The 14,017-nt window shown below is 37.1% G+C and overlaps 1 protein-coding gene across 5 annotated transcripts in view; it reads right to left on the bottom strand.

The window, feature by feature from the left end:
- Positions 1 to 14,017, bottom strand: part of LOC131032149 (6,7-dimethyl-8-ribityllumazine synthase, chloroplastic) — an 86,452-nt gene that overhangs the window by 40,604 nt on the left and 31,831 nt on the right. For all 5 annotated transcript variants that reach the window (XM_057963079.2, XM_057963078.2, XM_057963080.2 and 2 more), the window contains 4 exons: positions 13,045 to 13,175; positions 12,803 to 12,898; positions 12,284 to 12,379; positions 3,968 to 4,046 (listed from right to left, as the gene is read on the bottom strand). In XM_057963079.2, the coding sequence (XP_057819062.2) occupies positions 3,968 to 4,046; positions 12,284 to 12,379; positions 12,803 to 12,898; positions 13,045 to 13,175 (402 nt within the window). The remainder of the gene's footprint in view (positions 1 to 3,967; positions 4,047 to 12,283; positions 12,380 to 12,802; positions 12,899 to 13,044; positions 13,176 to 14,017) is intronic.

Here is a 14,017-nt window from a genome sequence, read left to right as displayed (position 1 = left end):
TGGATCTGTGAATAAAGTTTAAAAGAGGATTTTATTGTCAAACTGATTCAACGCCCGCCCCCTCTCAGTTGCCCGGATATTCAAAAATTGGTATCGGAGCTTTGGTTCCTTGATATAGAGCTTAACCGCTTGAGGTAGGTCCTGATCGGATGGCACACAAATCATCCATTCCTCTCTTTAAAGGATCCAATTATAGTTTATGGAAAGTGAAGATGAGAGGTTATCTGGTTTCTCTAGGCTGCAACACTTGGAAGGTTGTGGAGACTAAGTATGTTCAACCGACGAATGGTCTTACTACTCCGAATGAGATTCAGGCCTATGAAGAAAACAAGAAGGCAAGGTATGCTATCTTTAGTGCATTATCAAAGACTGAATTGACAAAGGTTATTTCTTTGAATACTGCTTATGAGGTTTGGCAAAAGCTGAAAGATATCTATGAAGGAAATGAGAGAGTTAAATTGACAAAGAGGCTAGCAGCTAAGTGAAGACATTGTAAGCTATTTTGAGAAGGTTGACAGCACAGTGAATGAAATTAAAGAACTCAGAGGTACCTTGAATGATGAAGATGTGATAGACAAAATATTGATGACTTTACCAGTAAGCTACAATGATAAGATCTCATCTATTGAAGAAACCTATGATCCGAATAAGTTCACCAGAGAGCAACTATTTGGTACCCTAACTGTATTTGAAGTAAGAAAGTTTGGAAAGGACAAAGACAAATCAAAGACAACATTCAAAGCAACTGAAGATGGTCTGGATGATGAAGAAAGCTCGGATGAGATGGAAGCAAATTTTGTGAGGAAATTGAAGAAAGGCACCGGCAAATACAAAGTTATGTTACCCTTTAAATGTTTCAAATGTGGAAAAATTGGTCACATAGCTACTAAATGTCCAAAAAAGGGAGCTAGACAAAAGTTTAGGGAAAACAAAGGAAAATTCAAACTATGAAGAAGGTGATTATTTATTTCTGGTAGAAAAGGATGTTCCTAAGTTTGATATTTCTAAGACTGTTGCTAATGCATTTCATTCTAGAAGAGATAAGAATGAGTGGTTGATTGATAGTGGATGTTAAAATCATATGACTAGCGATAAGAGTAAGTTCATAAAACTTGAAAGATATGATGGAGGTTCTGTCAGGTTTGGAGATGATCAAACAGCACAAATTGTTGGGATTGGTTCAATTTCTTTTGATGGAAAACATAACATTGACAATGGTTACCATGTGAAAGGTTTGCATCATAATCTTTTAAGTGTTGGACAGGTGTGCGAAAATGGATACAATGTTGATTTTCAGGACAATGGATATGAAATCTGAAAGGAGTCTGGAACAGTTATTGCAGTTGGAAGGACAAATGGAAATATGTATCAGTTGGAAGGAGCTACACGACACTATTCAATATCTCAATTTGATGACAGCTGGTTATGGCATTGGAGGATGTGTCATATCAACTTCGACAACTTAGTTCAAATCAATTAAAGGAGTGCAATAAGAGATTTACCGAGATTGACTGAACCGGAACTAAACCGGAGAACAACATCTACAAGGAATGTCAAGTAGGAAAACAGACAAGGAGCACATTCAGAGGAAAAGAATACTCGTCCACTGGATTATTGGATTTGGTTCACACAAATCTCTATGGTCCAACCAAAACAAGGAGCCTGCAAGGTGAGAGGTATTTCATGTTGCTGATTGATGATTATTCTAGGATGACTTGGGTTGCATTTCTAAGAGAGAAGTCTGGCATCAGAGAGGTTCAAGATATTCAAGGCAAAAGTTGAAAACGAGATTGATAGGAAAATCAAGTGTTTAAGATCCAATAGAGGTGGAGAATTCATTTCTGATGAGTTCAACGACTTCTCTGAGAAGCATGGCATTAGAAGACAGTTATCTGTGCCCCGAACACCGCAGCAGAATGGTGTAGTGGAAAGGATGAACTGAACAATACAAGAGGTAGCTAGGACTATGATAAAAGGAGCATAGTTACCAGAAGTCTACTAGAGAGAAGTAGTTCATACAGCCATATACACTCTTAACAGAATTTTGTACCGGCGGAAGTATTGTTAAACATCCTATGAACTTTGGTATGGTAGAATTCCAACAGTGAAATATTTCATATAATTTGGAAACAAGTGTTATATCCGAAGAGATGAAGATAATCTTGGAAAGTTTGACAGCAAAGCAAATGAAGGCATATTCTTAGGTTATTCAACAAAGAGGAAGGCATACCGGTGTTACAACAAAAGGCTGACTAAGATTGTTGAAAGTGCAACTGTGAAGGTTAACGAAAGTACTTCAAAAGATTCAGAAACAGTAACAGGATAAGAATCTGATGAACCCGGAGAAGAGAAAAAGGAAGAAGAGAACAGAAGTGAAGAAAAGAATGATCAAGATGCTTCGGCATCTGCATCCAAGACTCCAAGGTATGTTCAGAAGAATCATTCAGAAGACCAGATTATTGGAGATAAGAGCAAAGGTGTTATAATAAGAAGCAGAGCAGCTCAAGAGAAAGTCTTGTTGTGTTTACTATTTGAAACTACGCCAGAGATAGTAGAAGAAGCTTGTAATGATGAGAATTGGATGAAGGCAATGAAAGAAGAACTGGATCAGATTGAAAAAATTCAGACATGGGAATTAGTCAATAGACCAGAAGACAAGAATGTGATTGGAACTAAATGGGTATTCTGGAACATGCTGGATGAAGATGGAAAGGTTGTAAGAAACAAGGCAAGGTTGGTTTGCAAAGGATACACTTAGATTGAAGACATTGACTTTGATGAAACTTATGTCCCGGTTCCTCAAATGGAGGCAATCCAAATGTTCATGGCGTTTGCAACATTTAAAGACTTCAAGGTTTATCAAATGGATGTGAAATCAGCTTTCTTAAATGGAGAATTGAAAGAAGTTTACATTGAACAACCGGAAGGTTTCAAGTTGAAAGATGATCCAAACATTGTTTGCAGATTGAAAAAGGCTTTGTATGAACTGAAACAAGCCCCTAGGGCTTGGTATGGAAGACTAGACAAGTACCTAACTGATCAAGGATTTCAGAAGGGATCGGTAGACAACAATTAGGTATCTCAGAGCAATACATTGGCACTAGAGCATCCATTGACGATGATGTTTGTCAAACCCTTTCCCAAGACTTCCATCCGAACAACAATTGACTTCCTCCCAATGTTCTTCCCTAGGTTTTGTCTTTGGGCAAGTGGTAACTTGGACATTCATAGTCTACCTTTGATTATATAAAGCTATGGATTTATTTACTTAGGAATTAAATGCAGAGCCATAGGCTGGCTGCCCAATTCATATCTATCTATATAGATAGATCCTTTCTCAAGTCAAGGTGAATGACTCATTTATCAAAAAATGTACCATCAAACTTTAAGAACATTTTTAAAAGCAGTAAATGCAGGGAATAGGCCGGCTGCCCTACTCATCTATAGATAGATAAATAGATATTTTCTCAGGTCAAGGTGATAAATGTCTCATTTATCAAATAGATGTACCATCAAATCTTTAAGGACACTTAAAACATTTTCCATAAGAAATTGTTGAACAAAATAGACTGGTTGTAACCCTCTGTTTTGTTTTATGTTTGTTGGGGTTTTGTCCTTCAGCAAGTCTGTAATGTGGATGTTCATAACCTACCCTGGACTGAATAAAGCTGTGGGTTTATTTACTTAGGCACTAAATGCAGGGCCATAGGCTGGCTGCCCTATTGAAGTATACTGACCCTCAGGTCACTTTTGTACATCTTGTCTCCCAAATGATTCTCTTACACTAGCATCTATGTAAATATATAATCAGGTTGAAGATTTTTTCTATTAAACATAATTACTCCCAAACATTCAAGGACAATTTAAAAAAAAAATCCACATGAAGAATATTGACCAGAATAGTTTATGATAAAAGGAAGGAATAAATCAATGAAATGACAAATATGTAACATGTTAAACTACTAACCTGAATTCAGACCAGCTGAAAGTACTCCTGATGATGCAGAATTTGCCACAGCTTCATAGTGTGTAGTAGCACCTCTTACCTGAATAAGCCATAAGTCAATCTACTAATTTATTTTGAACACGGAATTGAATATTAAGTAGAAGTATAGAGCAACCATAAATCCAGCTATTTATGCACATACAACTGTATGCATGCATATTATGTAAAGGAAATTAATGTAAGATTCATCCTTGCCAGTAGATTTTTAATCTCTGAAATTCTGAAGAAACTACAAATTTAAAAATCTAGGAAATGCATTCAAGACCCAGTACTTTACACTGATCATCCCATTCACATCCAATGTGCTAGATTTAGTATTTACTAATCAATCATTTCTATAAAACTAAACACGACTGCAACTTTACCATACAACAATCAATCAACTTATCTCAAATTTAGAGCAAAAGTCTGCATGCTCTGAAGGATAACATTAAAATTGTTCCACGAAACAATCTGGCTTTTAAACTTCTGGAAAGTAAGAGGCTTCCCACCAATATACCTTTGAACATGACCATGTGTTAGTTAACAGATTTGTCTTTTCCAGAATAATCTCAAAATCAACTCTATAAACCCAGATTAAAGACAAATGAGCAACTGACAGTTGGAGAAATTACTCAATAGATTGGTAATTTTCCTCTAAATTTGGAGCTACAGCTCCCTCGTATTGACATAAATGAATTTTGGGATATGCTTTTCACCAGAAAGCAGGAAAGGCAGACCAAAACTTATTCATCACTATGAGATAAACGCAGATTGAAAGAAATTTAAGATGATAAGAAATTTAAGATGATAACACAAATGAAAATAGCAGAGCTTATCTAAAGAAACGAATTATGCAAATATGACTACAAAAGATGATCAGATAATAGCCAAGAAGGAAACACAACATTACTCAGGATGACACAAAGATCATTACACCAAATACTGCGTAAACTCACGAATTCACTGCAGAAATTAGATGGTTTCCATTCATATCTATATTTCCGAAACACAAATTATCTCATATCACTAAGGATGATCTTCCAAATCATGGTTGAGTCTCACTCGTATGTCAAAGCATAAGGGGAACCAAAAAATTGTCAATCCCTTTCTATGTTCCTCATAGAGCTATTTAAGAAAAAACTAAAATAACTGTTTTCAAATCTTGAAGAACAGTTACCTTCAACAGAAGAACCGATTCCTTTCAAAAATAGTTCTAAGACAACTAAGAAATATTAAGAAGATGAAGAGTACAGCCTGAGTTGGCCTAGTGGTGGAGAACTTTTCAAATTCCACAAGGGGGTAGGGTATGTACACCTTATCGGCTTCAGCCCATTACCATTAAAAAAAAAATATTAAGCTGAAGAGTCACCCATCGCTGCCACCTGTTGCTGTTGTTGCAACTACTCTTTGTAACCTTGGAGTGGTCGAAGGACATCTGGAATTTCATCTGGATTCAGTAAGATGACATTTCTGCTTCTTGGTGACCAAGAAAGCATATTTCTCTTGATTTCCTCTGCCTTTAACACAAACATTCTATGATGCTTTGTGTACCAAAGGAGAGATGTATCTATCCGTGCCAACTCATCATGCTTGTCCTCATTAAACACAGTGGAATCAGCTAGAATATCAATGTTCTTTTGAAATTTCAATTTAAGTTCATCGGTCGATGCCACACCTGAATTATTTTTTCTTTTCAATTCACAACCTATGTCTTTAAATTTTGTGATTACTTGTGCAATCATTTTGTTAGCCTCCTTCAATAATTTGTTAGGTTCTACAATATTTTTCTGGAGGCATTCACACTTCCAATGGAGACTTTGAATCCATATTTTAAAATGAGTGTTCTTTGAGGTTGTGATTCCTTTACTTGTCGCCGCATCCAGGCCCATATCAATTGTTTCTTGCAATAAGACCACCTTTTCCTTATGCACTAATTCTTCCATATCAGCGACAGAAATTTCAGAAGAAATACTGTTCCTTGCTATAATTAGTTCATTATATGATTTGCTCAGGTTATCTATAAAGGAAGGCCCTCTTACCTTTACTTTCTTGATCCATTGCTGAGCTATCCTGTCGAAATGACTGTCCATTTGCAATTTGGTTACTAATTCCTTATTTGCATCCAGTCGTGGATCGAATAATGGCATAGAGGAATCTGTGGTTTGTGTCGATGACACATTTAACAGGGACCTTAAACAATCCGAAAGGGCACAAACAAGAGGCTTCAAACCTTCTTTATCAACCTTATCCTTCTCCACCCTTTCCATCACCTTGGTCGTAACAACCTGAAGATTGTGAAGATCACCATACCTGCTAGGAGGCCCTAGATCAATCCTAGTGAGATCAAAATCTGCAATTGTGGCCTGACAAGGATCTTTCTGAGTGTTGGGTTGAGCAATCTCAAGGAACCGATGGTCTGAGTTATCATCTTCTACTAGTTGGGAATTAGTCTTAAGCTTGTTGGCTTTAGGAATAAACAGAGACTGCAGGATCTGTGAGACAGAATCTGCAATCGGCTACCTAATAGTTTCTATCTTCCTCTTCTTGGGCGGTGTTGTCTCTAGCCATGAAGGTGAGGACAAGGTCTTCGTAGCACTTTGCATAGAATCGGGACTTAGGAAAAGTGTTCTCTTAACTGGTGGCGTCCTATCAATATCTTGTGTAGAGAAAGGGAAGGGAGATTTAGGTACACCACTTACCACATAATCTTGCTTAGTGTCTCTGGCTGGTTTCTTCCCTTTATCATTATTGGTGCAGGGGCACCTGGCCATGGAGATGTATCATGAAGACAAACCACATTCTTCTTTACTTGTAATGTTCCATTAATGATTGTACGGTCACAAAAGACCATTTGTATCAAAACAATTCATGTTGTAAGGCTTGATGAGCCATTTTGCGCCAAGATACCTGATAGGGTCAATTGTGATCAAAGTGTGAAGAACATCCAAAAAAAGGTTTGAAATTTTGTAATTGGGCAAATTTAATCCATTATAACATGTTAGGGGTGTCCATGAAGGCTAGGGTCAAGTGTAGTGGTAATTTGTCAAAAAATTGTAAAAAATTGCAAAGTTGCAACGTTGCCAAAAAGTACAAAAAAAGAATAAGAATGCAATCCATCGGTCATGAGGTGGTTAGAGCAGTTAGGAGGAGTTGGAAATGGTTTGTAATGGTTTATAAAACCATGTTTGGTCGAGATCAAGGGAGTGGAGCAGTTTGGAGGAGGTTTGACAAAGAATATTAATCAACCCCCCCAACCGTCATTCGATTTTTGCAGGTCTGCAGCAGTTGCAGATCCATGAAGGCTCAATTAATGTTGTAATTTCAATATTATTTTGTTTCTGAAAGATAGTTTATTAAATATGCTCTCATGTGGATCAACTCTCATCCTTTTTCATGCTGTTTTGGGCAAGTTATGATGATTTTTGTATTAACTGTCAAAACCCTGCATGAGGGTAAACAAAGAGCTTAAAAATTGTGTATCTCTCAAACCACGTGGTGGAATGATCTCAGAGTTGGTGAAATGTTAGTTTTTAATTGGTCCTTGAAGCCTCCAAAGTGGCAAGTGATTTGAAGAAGTTTTGGTAGTGAAAGGATGATGCCCTACGACCACTGTTGCATTGTTTGACTGATAAATAATGTGATCAGTAAGGTTTTTGACATTTGATTATTGAATACGAAGGTATCTGTGTTGGAGGAGGTTGAAACAATGTGCTATACCCTAGGAGGACTTATCCCAAGTTGGATCTTGCATTGGTTACAAACATTTGTATGTCTTTTCCTTTATGAATTGTTCATTTGCTGATAACTGTAATGGCAGAAAGAATGACAGTTTCCATGAGTTTTATGAGTTTGATATGATCTGTTAAAAGTGGAGTTGATGGGGGATGTAGTGAAAAAGGTCTTGAGACTCCTTTCCATTATTTGTTTGAATGAAACAACAGAGTTTTAGAACTCTTTCTTGTCACTGTCCTGTGAGCACAAAGTGTAACAGTTAGCAAGTTGTGTGATGTCTGTTCTATTTGTAAGAAGGCTCAATTTGTGCAAAATATGGTTGCCTCCTGTTTGAAGAATATCTAGACAATACCATTGAAGTCTTGAAGGCTTAAAATGCTAGTTGTGTTTTCCTTTTGAAGACTGTGATCAGATTGTGGCTCTTTTCCAAGTTGATACTTCCTGAAATCAAGGTTATGATGATTGTTCCTCATCATTTAAAGCATGTAGGAAGTGTTAAAAATGTTGCGTTTAAGAAGACATTAAAGAGTAGTTGGAGGAACAGTTGATTGAAGAGTAGACTGTTGTGTATCTGCAGTCCTTATGTAAGGGTAATGTGTTATGCTACAAGAAGGCTTTGGAGTTTCTTGGATCCTATATGTATAAGAAGTCCCAATGGTGTCCTATGGATGGTTAGGTGGGTGATGCTATCAAACAAAGGTTGTGTTGTGGTTAATAGGTGCTTGTAAAAGTTGCATTATTGCATTGAAGAGTAGATGAGTACCATTTATATTGTCATTGCCTAATGATCAGATTGTGAGTTTTTGGAGATTGAGAAGAGTTGACACCTATTTGAATAGGTGAGTTGGTAGAAAGATCTCCCTAATTTGTTGTGATTGTTGGAAACTCTACATCAATTATGTACTTGGTTTTGCTCTATACCATCCTTAGGCTCCTCTCGTTCTTGACTTGATTCTCTTTTACCTGTATCTGGCACTAACCCTTCTCCACAGGTCTTCTTAGGTTCTAGGTCTTTCTTTGGGGATTCACCATCTCTGCTTCCTCCAGGATTCACTGATGATGAAGTTTGAGCGATTGAGACTATATGAGTGGGATTAGGGTCTACTGAACCACTCTATTCTGAAGGCTTCTCCTTTGTTGTGGAGGTAGATTTCGGATCACTCCCTTTCTTTTTAGCTACCCACAATTGTGTTCTCCTTATAACCCCTTCCGTTCTTCTATCAAAGCCATCCTCTTCAAGTAAACCCCAATCAATTGGGTCAAGGGGTTGTGTTTGAACTTGGGAGACAAATACAGGGTCGACTAAGTCGTATCTATCATCCACAATACCTGAAATATCTATATGCACTTGGAAATCAATTACTTGTTGAATGGTCATCCTTGACCAATCTCTTCTCCTTACTTCTAGATCGTCTTGACAATCTGCCCAGTAGTCTTCTAATTGCGGTACATGATCATAAGAAGGGCCTAATTGTAAATTGTCCTTGGCAAAACTCTATGAATCAAATTTCAACCTAAGGACATCATAGGTTTCAAGTGTATACTTCTCAGCTGCCTTAACAACATTGACCGCATCGGATTGAGATTTAAATCAATAAATCCCAATTTAATAGGAAATTGGATGCCTATTTTCTTCCTCTCACTGCACCTCTTATTCACTTCACTGATCTGCCTACACAATTCTATCAAATAAATTTATCATCAGCATACATGGGCAGTTTAAGAGGAAAACCATCAAAACCTCCAATTCTTATGTATGTGAAAATGGGAAACAGAAAGAAGTAACCTCTATATATATTTATTAAATCAGTCGCCTCAGGGGAAATTCTTCTCTCAGGGTGCCCTTGCATCTCACGAACCAAGAACATGGTGAATACATCATTCACCCTTCTGTAATTTGCATAGCTCTTTTGTAGCTGTAGGCTAGGGTAGAAGTCATAAATCTGAACATCATCATCAAATTCTTCAACGAACTCCAAACCAGGCCAGTGTTGAGTGCAAGTTAGGGCATATATTAAATTTGAGCTCATGTAAAAGAATCTATTTAATATTAATGCAAGTAATCTCAGTATGCAAATGGTCACTTATCAAACTGGCCCAATCTAAATATGATGTTCCGATAACATCCATTCATCTAGGTTTTAGGGCATTTTCATCTCCACTGAGCCTGTGCAGTAAAATTATCATATCAGCAAATTCTCCTTTCAAGAAGGACTTGTGAATGTTTTTGGGCAGCTTAGATTGTCCTGCCATTGGGCTCACGAACCATTTTTGGGCTATCTCATTTTTGTATATTCTCTTCTTTGTGTTGAACTCACATTGAGATAGGGTGAAGTCTCAACGTGTATACTTTGCTCTATTTGAGAACCGGAAGTAGTTTTGAATGGTGGCACGGTCCAGGGTAACTAATACCCTGTTATCTTTTGTCTTAATCTCCCTGGTATTCTGATCATATTGGTTGATACATTCCATAACCAAGTCAATGCATTGTACTGAGACCACGAAAGCTACAGCCTAGAGTAAACCACTTTCAACCAACTTTTGTGTAATTGGATGACGATTGGGGCTCTCTACTCTTCGCCAAAAATCATCAAGGTTGACATGGCCTAGTTTAGTATCACCTATCTCCAGTATGGAGCAGTCTAATCCATTCAGGTAATCATACCTTGTATATTTAAATCTCATCTCTTCCCCAATCTTAACCCAAACAATTCTCACCCAATTCAAACCAGGCACAACACTGCCCAACTCCAAACAAAACTCAACCTCTTAAGAGACTGAAATTTACCACACAGCGAGGGAATGGAAGCTTTGGATCTTACCTCAGTAATTAATGGCGCCAACACTGCAGAGAAATCTTGTGCCCTCGTTCTCTATCCCTCCTTTGCTTGTGATGAAAATGATTTCACCTAAAAGCACTTTAAAGGAAAAGGTTTTAAAATTTGTACCTTGCATTTAATTCTGCAACTACTCGGCCTCTACTGCAATCAGTGCTTTGTATTTTCCCACCTATGATGTCTTTGAAATCACCATTTGCGTTTATTCAAATTCCTTGGTCAAATGCTATTTTTAGTTCAAGAACAAGCTATCTTCAGCGCCCTTCGCAATTTCCCTTTCTTTGCTTAGTGCCTTATTAGTTCAATCCATTGTGTCGGAGCCCTCCAACTCTATTGAACTCAAAGCGCAGTTTTGAAAACTTCACAAAATGCTTGCTTCAAGCTGTTGGGCCTCCACTTGGACACTTGAACAAGATCCGAACATTCTTCTCTTCGTGATGAAGTGCAACTTCAGAGATCGGACTCTACCAACAGTTGGAGAAAAATTGTCAATGCCCGCAATGCAATTTAGAAAAGCTCCTTTAGAGAAAGAACTATATAAAATGGAACAGACACCAAGTTCAACTTCAGACATAAAAGACCAATAAAATGAAAGACTTAACAATTAGTTCCAAATGGTTTGTCGGAGCGTGATGCTCAGGATGAAACTCTTTCACAAAGTTAATGAAGATAGAACAATAAAGGGCAAAGACTCAAAGAAGTTTCAAAGATAACATCGGGGAACGACACTCGAAGTTGAACTCGGTCCTAGACCGACTCACTAAAGGATTTTCAAAGAAAGCAAGGCACGAAAACTTCAATTTGGCTTGTTAGGCCCCGACATGATTTCTAGAACTGACTCAAAATTCCAACAAGATTAGAAAGACGACTAAAATTATCTCTACTTAACTCGAAAAAACTTGAGAAGACTAAAGTCGAACCATGAGTGAAATTTTAGGCAACACCATGCAATTCTAGCACTTTAGTTCTTACAGATGACAAATGAATAAAGATAAGCTTCAGGAGCATTCATGGATCCCTCCAAGGACACCTTGAAACTTTGAAGAGGCTGAGCTTCTAAATGTAACCCCAAACAGGCTCACAATGGAGTTATTTATGCCTTTAAAGGGAATGTAGAAAATTGATTCTTCAAGCAGATTAGAGAAAAATCTAATACTGTGACTGAAGCCCTAGCAAGAAAACAAAGAATGCAGAGGAAGATTGCATTATCCAAATTTGTCCATAAATTTAATTTGTGTGATATTTTTTACAAGTTCTGAAACTGTTAATATATTAGTTATTACCATCCTTTTTATGGAAATTTTAAATTGTCCATATCAAAAAAATTATGCTGATAATCTCAGAGATTAATTTTCAGCAACATACATGGGAAAAAACAGATACAGCATCAAACTTATGACTAATCAACTTTCCCCTAAAAGATGCAGAGAAGACTGACATTAAAAGCAAATCCAATCATTAAACTTATGGCTGATATTCTCAGAGGCTAATCAGCAACATACATGGGAAAAAGAAAATACACCATCAAACTTATAACTAACCAAGTTTCCTACAAAAGATGCAAAGAACAATGACATCAAAAGAAAATCCAATCATTAAACTTATGGCTAACCTAATTTCCAATCAAGACAAATAGAAACTAATATACACATGTAAAGCAATTACAATCACTGATTGTCCAATTTAATCAGCAAAAAGAAATTAAAGCAGTGAGAAAGATCTATACCACAGCTCCAATGCATATCACTGCATGATACTTCCCTGACTTTGCAACTGTTTGTGCAACCAAGGGGATCTCAAAGCTTCCTGGCACCCAGATCACCTGTTCAACAAGGCATCATAACATATAGATAAGCTAAGGGAATGCATCTCCTGGTGCAGGATTATAGCTATAGGCTTAATGATTTAAGTCTGCCAACAGAGCAAGAGAACTTCATAAAAAAATATTATAGATGGACTCTATTTCAACAAGCCCAAATTATTGCAGAAAGTAGAGTTTGTTGTAATTAGGAAGACAGTAATTTGTTCAACAAGGGGACATTGCTGACAGTTTGGCATAGACTGCACAGATAATGTGCCAAAAACAAATTTATTAAAACAGTAGCTATAAAATATTGGCAATCATCTTAGCACACTAGATTGAAACAACTCTATACATGTTGGACTTAATAACTGACGATTGTCCATTGAAAAGCAGAATTTAGCATTTACATTCAAAACTCTAATTAGACTGGACCTAGCTTACATCAACATCTTCTTCTCTGACAGAATGTCTTCTAAAACCTTCCAAAGCACCGTCAACAAGAGGTTTGGTTATAATATCATTGAAACGAGCAGCAACCTAGCAGAACCAACAAAAGCCATCAAAGATTAGGAAATTGAAATGCCAAAGCATCAAACATGAGTAGTTTTTACACAGCACCACTCCATCCCATAAAATAGCATTTAAGAATAGAACAAAAAGATCAGATGTGGCAACACAATTACCACAACAAAACGAAGGCCCTCTGGTTTTGTAATGGATCCTGTTAGCTGTCGAACAGCAGCATAGACAGTCAATGTGTTAGATTTTCTCCAACGATTTGCATTGCTGTCAGAAACTGACGGTGGTGGAGTAGCTGCAGTCAAAGAAAGTTAAAAAAATTAACCGATAAAAATATTTTAGATATAATTATTTGGTCAGTTAAAAACTTAAAAGTGTGCTTTGCTATTGCTTCTTTTTGGACATGACATACAAATAGTAATATGTATGAAAACTAAAAAATTATGCAGTTAGCATTAACAGCATGCCATAGCTAATTTATAACATAACAACCATTCACATATCTCTTGAACTCCTCCCAACCCGTAAAGACTTTCATAGTTTAACTATAACTGTACCATCAGTCTTTAGCACACTCTACACCCTACTGATACATTTGTTACATAATGCACCACCAACCTAGCATGACTGTTAGATATCTAGACTCAAAAAATAAAAGCACACCCTACAGTATCAAAGATAAATAACACCACAAGGAGCCATCCTTACAGTGTACCAATGCAACTTACAAATAAGATATGTGGCTAAGATGATAGACACGCATCCCCCTTGCATTCTTAAGACACTCAACCAGACCACTAAAATATTGCCAAAAACTCCATGGCAAAGTCCCAGAAGACTACTTCACCAAATGTAATAGACACTTATATGGTGCCATTATAAAATGTGATGAGGATAGTGTTGGTGTATGTTTTATCATCTACCAAACATTAGAATAGGATACCCGAAGGCATTCTATCCTCTCCTGAAAAATCACTACTGATTCCAAGGTCTATATGTGCGAACAAGCGACTTTAGTGGAATAGCTTCTTGGGTAGTGTATGCTGAAAATCTCAAGGGGGACTTACATTTAACAAGTATCTTGAACTGTTGGACTTAGATGGATTTAGCAATTTTAAGCTCTCTTCTTTTTTTTTG

The sequence above is a fragment of the Cryptomeria japonica genome, chromosome 4 (genome assembly GCF_030272615.1).
Source record: "Cryptomeria japonica chromosome 4, Sugi_1.0, whole genome shotgun sequence".
Taxonomy (NCBI): domain Eukaryota; kingdom Viridiplantae; phylum Streptophyta; class Pinopsida; order Cupressales; family Cupressaceae; genus Cryptomeria; species Cryptomeria japonica.
The sequence above is the reverse complement of the archived record's forward strand: the minus strand, read 5'-3'. Positions and strand labels throughout refer to the sequence as shown.